This window comes from Salmo trutta, chromosome 8 (genome assembly GCF_901001165.1).
Source record: "Salmo trutta chromosome 8, fSalTru1.1, whole genome shotgun sequence".
Taxonomy (NCBI): Eukaryota; Metazoa; Chordata; class Actinopteri; order Salmoniformes; family Salmonidae; genus Salmo; species Salmo trutta.
Window position 1 is genome coordinate 32,490,795 of NC_042964.1, and position 6,498 is coordinate 32,497,292.

Here is a 6,498-nt window from a genome sequence, read left to right on the forward strand (position 1 = left end):
TGAATCTAAGATAATAAAAAAAATCTGTAATAAATGTTTAGGTTTTTGAAGAGGAGGACTTATTCACACAATCTTACGTCTAGCTAAGGTATTTGGTGCAGTATTTCTCAAGTAAAAAAAAAAGTGTGAATTGTGCCTGCAGCAGGATTGGTTAAAGCGCAATCACCACAGCTGTGTATCCCATGTTAGTGGGCAAGTGAGCGTTATTCGAAATCAAAACCCAACCCTCAAGTAAGTCATGATGAACCCACTTACAGTACATCACCTGCCAACTCTCCTGTGATTTAGCACTATCGACCCACTATGGTTCGTCTGAGGACAGCAAGCACTTGGGGACTTGGGCAACGGAAGACATATCACGTCCACCACTTTACAAGAAGCTATTGCAGTGTACTTTCTGTCTCTTCATATCATGATTAATAATACTCGGGAAAACGTTTTTGTGAAACTTTAGTGGAATTCCTGAAAACTTTTGCAATGTCTAACATAAGGAGGTAAAAAATTTGCCAGAAAAATGTAGTCTGTCAAAGTCAAATACAAGGACTTTTAATGGAAAGACAAAGCCACAGAAATCACACAACTTATATCATCATCATCATCATCATCATCTCCAATCCTTCCAATGATTAAATTATGAAAAAGTGCAGTCCATTTGACCTTAGGCTACAAGTCTGAGAAAGATAGGTCAGATAGGGGACAGTCAGTGATCTCCCAGGATCACAGCGATATTGTAATATATGTCTGCCTAAAGTATGCTCCAGCCCAGTCAACTGCTGTCAACATGGATGTGTGACTTATACATTTCAAGTTCACTTCAGAGGAGCGATATGATACCTATACATATCAGCTAGTCTAAATGAAAACATTTCAACTACTGTGCAGCAATGACTATGCGAGGCAATCTTTAGTCAGCTTCTAGAGCTGAGAAAAATCTGGAAAGCTTTTTCTTGAAGCTCGTACGTTATCATTGTTGAGAAAAAAAACATTAAAAAAAAAAGAAACTTCCACTTTCAAAACTCCAATGCCCCACTCGGTTTAGCTAACCCTTTTTGTCCTCTATTGGAATAATGGATTTAATTCCCCTTTAATACTTTGGTACATTTTCACTTTTGATATTGGGCCCATAAAACACTCCAACAAACTAAAACAAATCATTGTAACTCTTTATATTGAGTTGCTCGCATACCTCTGTAGTAACACTGTCATTACGCTGGTAACAACATTGTATTAACAACGGCATTATCATTACAATAGCTAATACTGAAGTACTATGTACAATAACAACAATGTTGCTAAAGTTGAAATGACAGTGTTACTACACAGGTATAAGAGCAACTTCATGTAAAGTGTTACCCAAATCATACACACACATGCGCACGTGCACAATATTATTATTTTTTACACACAAATACTTCACCTCTCTCCATCTATTCTGTCAGTCCCTGTCACACGTTGCCTATCTGCCACACAGCACCACCAATACAGTGAAAACAAGTAGAGACCAAAGCACACTGGGAAATTATACACAAGAGTGGTAAAGACAAACACTGCTACCAAAAGGGCATAGACCAGTGCTCTGGTTGCGCTACTGAGAGAAAAGAACACCCTCAACCATGCCGAGACGCCGCTGGCAGCATCCTCCACTTTCTCAGAGGGAGGAGGGCTCGTACGGCTGCTGAGGGTCTCCTGATCCTCCCCTAATGACGATGGGTTTTGGGTTGACCCCTTACTGAATCCTGACTCACTCTCTTCACTGACCACTGTGTTAAATCTTGTGCTTAGAGACGATGAATGACAGGAGACAGTTGTACCTCTGTTTGAAAGAGGTACATCTCCCGTAGAGGGCTCTGCAATGCTACTGGGTGTAGTTTGGCTAAGGCCTTGTATCGGTGTAAAGGTCAAATTGGGAACTGTACGTGCCTTCATGAGAGAATCTACCTTGGAGTCTATGTCTGTCACCACTTTCTTAGTGAGACGTTTTGTCTGATGGATCGGCACATTTTGAACGACTTCAGGCACATCTGACAGTTTCTCCTCCTTCTCATTGTCTTGTTCGGCTAAAGGACTATTATCAACCGACTGCAAATATAACACCTCTTCTAACATTTCCTCATTCAAACCTTTCCGTTCTCTGAAATATTCATCTTCACCTAACTCGACTTCTTTTTCAAATGATTCTTTATCATCCTCCATAATAAGTTCTTTTGACCCTTCTGACAACTTTCCATCTTCATCTTGTCTTGGGCATTCAACGTTTTCCATTGTCACCTCATGCTCTTCTTCCTTTTCTGTTGACACGTCCTCACTCTCATTTCGAGTGTTTGCTGTATCGTGCGTTAAGTCCTCAACTTGCTCCTTTACTGGAGTTTCGAAACGTATTTCTTCATGTGTCTGTTCTGTGTCTCTCTTTCTGGACATTTCGGGCATGACATTTTCGGTCTTTTCCACTTCTCCTGTGGTCTTTTCCCTATATACTTCCGGCTCTGTTAGGTTGTGTGTTGATGATTCTTCATCCATATCAATGTCTCTGTACAGCTCCTCTTCATTTAGGCTCTGATAGATATCTTCTTCTTGCATTTTATTTGACCAGAATCCCTCTTCGTGTGTTTGGTTGGATCTGAATTCTACAACCTCTTCTAGGTTCTCTCTGTCTCTCTGTTCTTCATCAAACTGACTCAGTCTGAATTCCTCTAATTCGTTTGATCTGAATTCTTCATTGGGTGTTTGGTTCGGTCTGAATTTTTCAGCAAATGTCCGGTTCTCTCTGTCTATCTCTTCATCTTTATTATTCAGGCGCAATTCTTTGTCTGTATCGCTCCGTCTGTCATCTTCTTCGCCTTGATGACTTGGGGAGAATTCCTCTTCCATCTCAATTTTGTTCGGTCTTAATTCCTCTACCTCATTTTGGTTCCAGCTGAATTCATCATCGAATGTTTGGTTCAGTCTAGATTCCTCTTTATCTTTTTGATTTGATCTGAATTTCTCTGCCTCTGATTGATTTGGTTTTAATTCATCTTCCACTGTATTAAATGGTCTGATTCCAACTTCGTCTGATTTGTTTGGACTGAGTTCCTCTTTGTGTGTTTGTTTCAGGCTTGATTCTTCTTTTTCTGTTTGATTGAGCCTAAATTCATCTTCATATGTTCGACTCGGCCTGAATTCTTCAAACTCTGTTAGGTTCAGTTCTAAATACATTTTCTCTCTTCGGTTAATTCTGAATTCATCTTCCACTGCTTGACTCTGTTTATGCAAATCTTCTTCTGTAAGGTCTTGTGTGAATTCTTTTTCCTCTGGTTGGTTCGGCCTGAATAGCTCATCCTCTTTGTAGGCCTGTGTAAATCCCTCCTCCACTCCATAGCTCTGTGTGTTTGTTTTATTCTCTGTCTTCTCTCCGACTGTCTCCCTAAATGTCACAGTATCATCAGCTGCTTTGTGCACATTGCCTTTAACCTCTGCTTCCATTTCGGAAGAAAGCGTCTTGTCTTGCCTTTCTCCCTGCCAGATTCTATCTACTGCATTGGCATTCTGAGATTCTGCCATTGCTGTCATATCTGTTGTCTCGGTCTCCCCAGAGCTTGTTACCGGCTCTGCTTTATATGGTGTGAAAGGCTCCTCTTCTCTTCTTCTCCCCTCCTCCACATGCTTGTAGCACTGAGCTGTGCTGTCAACAGAGCCCCCGACCACCCTTGCAACACCCGAGGGAATGGATTCCTGTAGAGTTTCTGTTACAGGGATAGCCTCTGACCTTTGGGAAGGATCATAAACCAACGCTTTGTCGTCTCTGGGGACGGTGACACCCGAGCTTGACAGTGGCTCCTTGGCAATGACCACAGGCATCACATGATTGTGAGCCCCCAACGGCAGTTCATCTACTGCGCAGTGTGTGTATCTTCGTGTATTTGAGTCCAAGTCATCCTCCTGTTGGTTCTCGACTTTTGAGGAAGTCTCAAAATCCTCCGTTTCAATTGACAGGCAAACTGAAGTTGCCGACTGTAGCCATTCAGACTCTGGCACACCGGTGGTATCTTTGGAGTCTGTGCCATTGAGAAAGGCTTCCCACAGATCACAAACAGAGGTTTGTTCTCCCAGATTGCCCTCTGACTTGTCTGATGTGAGCTGAGTTGTGGTCCTCGTTCTAATCCAGATGTTATCCTCATCTGGAGTCCCCGCCCACACTTTATCTTTGCCCCAGTCCAGGGATAGTAGGGGTATCTGGTGGTATGTCATTATTTGAGGGGTATCATTGGTTTGTTTCTTCTGGCGTAATCGTAGGAGACTGGAGGCGCTGTCCCCTAGGGGTTTGATTCTGATGTCAGGCAGTGAAGGTGGTTTCTCCAGTCCATTATGTGGTAGCCCATTGGAAATGTGTTCCCGTCTTGCCGCCTGCTCTCGCTGAGAAAAGCATTCCTGCACTCGTGCTGAACGAGCCGCCCTTCGTCTGCTCCTCTGACTATCCCCCTGTCAGTCAACAAGAGAAGGAAAAGGGCATATTTAGGTTTGGACTTACTTAGTTGCCTACACTAAAATGTGTTTTAACATCTGATCTAACAAGGACTAATATAAAACATATTTTAACTTATTGCAATAAATCAAATATGTAACTTTTGTAGAATATTGCAATGAGATTGGAACTAAGGGTGCAATACCTTACTGCAGAAAGAGCATGGTTGGTAATAATGCTCAAACATGTATTAACTATATGTATTTTATGGTGAGAAATGTGTTAAATACTGTTTTCTGTCAAATGTGTATGAGAAAGTAGCATAGCACCCCACCCAGGACATATCAAAAATGATTGACCTCACCAAATGTTTGTGATGGTAATCCTCATGATGCAAATTAGAGAGCAGATGCTCTGCGTTGTCCACTGTTTTCCTGGCAGCCCCCTCTGCTCTATGTGTGGCTGAATCTGGAAAAGAAATGGTTCACAGACTCAGATCCACAAGCATGGTGTTCACATTTCACAGACATAATATGAGCGATACATACCTGGAGCGACTGTAGTGGTCTCCACGGGGTTCTCCTCAGCGCTGTTCATCTTACTGTCAACACAGAGGAGAGATCAAATTACATGAAGTGTTATGGGGCAAAACAATACTGTTATGGGGAGAAAAAAAGAATAGTGTTCCTCAAGAATCAAAACACAGAGGTTGTTAAGCTTTTGGTCCTAAAGTAAAAAAAAAAAAAAAGGAAACATGTTTTTTTTCCCCCAGTCAATATCAGACGTAATGGAAAGATGGAGTGACAGTAGATCCCATGGGAAGATCACATGATCCCATGGGAAGTTCACACTAGATCACATGGGAAGCTATTTGATACAGTAGCCTAGCACAATGGAAATCTCTGATAAAGCTAACTCCAACAATCCAACAAGTGGTGATCCATCTTTTTTTTTAATATATATAAATATGTCACACTAATAATCAAATATTTTCCTATTTCACTAAGAGATAACAATATGCTTTAAGGCTATTACTCAATTTGCTGGCAGAAGTACAACTTGTTTGTAGTCTATGCTATAGTGATTAATACTTAGTTCTGTAATACTTCAGTAATAGTGTGTTTGTTCCGTTTACTGTCAGCAGCGGGAACAAGAATAGGACCGGGATGACTCCTCACCTGTTGACTTTCAGACAGCTTCTCTTCTCTCTCCAGTTATTTACTTCCTCTAGCTGAGGCTCCATCTCTATCAGGTATCTGCCTCCCTTTTTGTGGCAGAACAGCACATAGTTCATGTCACTGTTGTTTGCCCAAAAAGTTCCCACCGATGTCTCGTATCTGAGGCAGAACTCCACTTTGGTGCCCTCCATCTCAAAGGGAGGCACGAGGGTAAGCCTGAACGCAAACCTGTCCGTTGTTCCATCGCTGGAGCCTGGGACGTACTCAGCCAGCAGGTCAAAGCTGGTCTTCCAGCTATCCAGAGTCATCCGGATATAAAGGGATTTATTGTAGCACAGGTTCACCACCCTGATAATACCCCTGAGCACGGTGGTGCCAGGAAGTAACTCAATGCTCTCCAGCTCCAGCTTCTGATCCTGGAGTCTCTGTTCGAGTTCCTCCGGAGACGAGGGCACGGTAAACAAAGATGACAGGAAATACTCGTCCGGTTCTTTAACTTTGACCTCGGCGTCTGGGGGGTCAGCGACCTCTGCCCCCGTCGGGTCTGTACTGTCAAACTCCTTGACGTACACCAGATCTAGACCGAAGGCGTCAGCAAAGGACACCTTCCTACAGATGACGGCCGGGGGCTCGGGCTCCGAACCATCTGACTCGTCCAACTCGTCCATGGCGCTTTTCTGTGGGGGGAGGCTTCCTCGCTCCTCTTCCTCCCTCACTCCCCCCTCTTTAATATCCCTGCTGCCCCAGGTTCTGGTGTCTGGAGCCTCCATGAAGTTTGAGGGCCCGAGAGGCCTTGGATCGTCTGCAGACAACAGTGGGCTGGCTGTCTGTCTACATTGGGAAGGGAGGACAGAACCAGAGTGCCCCTCGCTGTGACGG

General features: G+C 43.3%; 1 protein-coding gene across 1 annotated transcript; it reads right to left on the reverse strand.

Annotated features, from left to right (window-relative positions):
- Positions 1-517: 517 nt before the first annotated feature.
- Positions 518-6,498, reverse strand: LOC115198706 (uncharacterized). The gene is made up of 4 exons (XM_029760867.1): positions 5,620-6,498; positions 4,990-5,042; positions 4,806-4,909; positions 518-4,458 (listed from the first exon to the last, which is right to left on the reverse strand). The coding sequence occupies exons 1-4, from the start codon at positions 6,387-6,389 to the stop codon at positions 1,414-1,416; spliced, it is 3,972 nt and encodes a 1,323-aa protein (XP_029616727.1). The 5' UTR covers positions 6,390-6,498; the 3' UTR covers positions 518-1,413.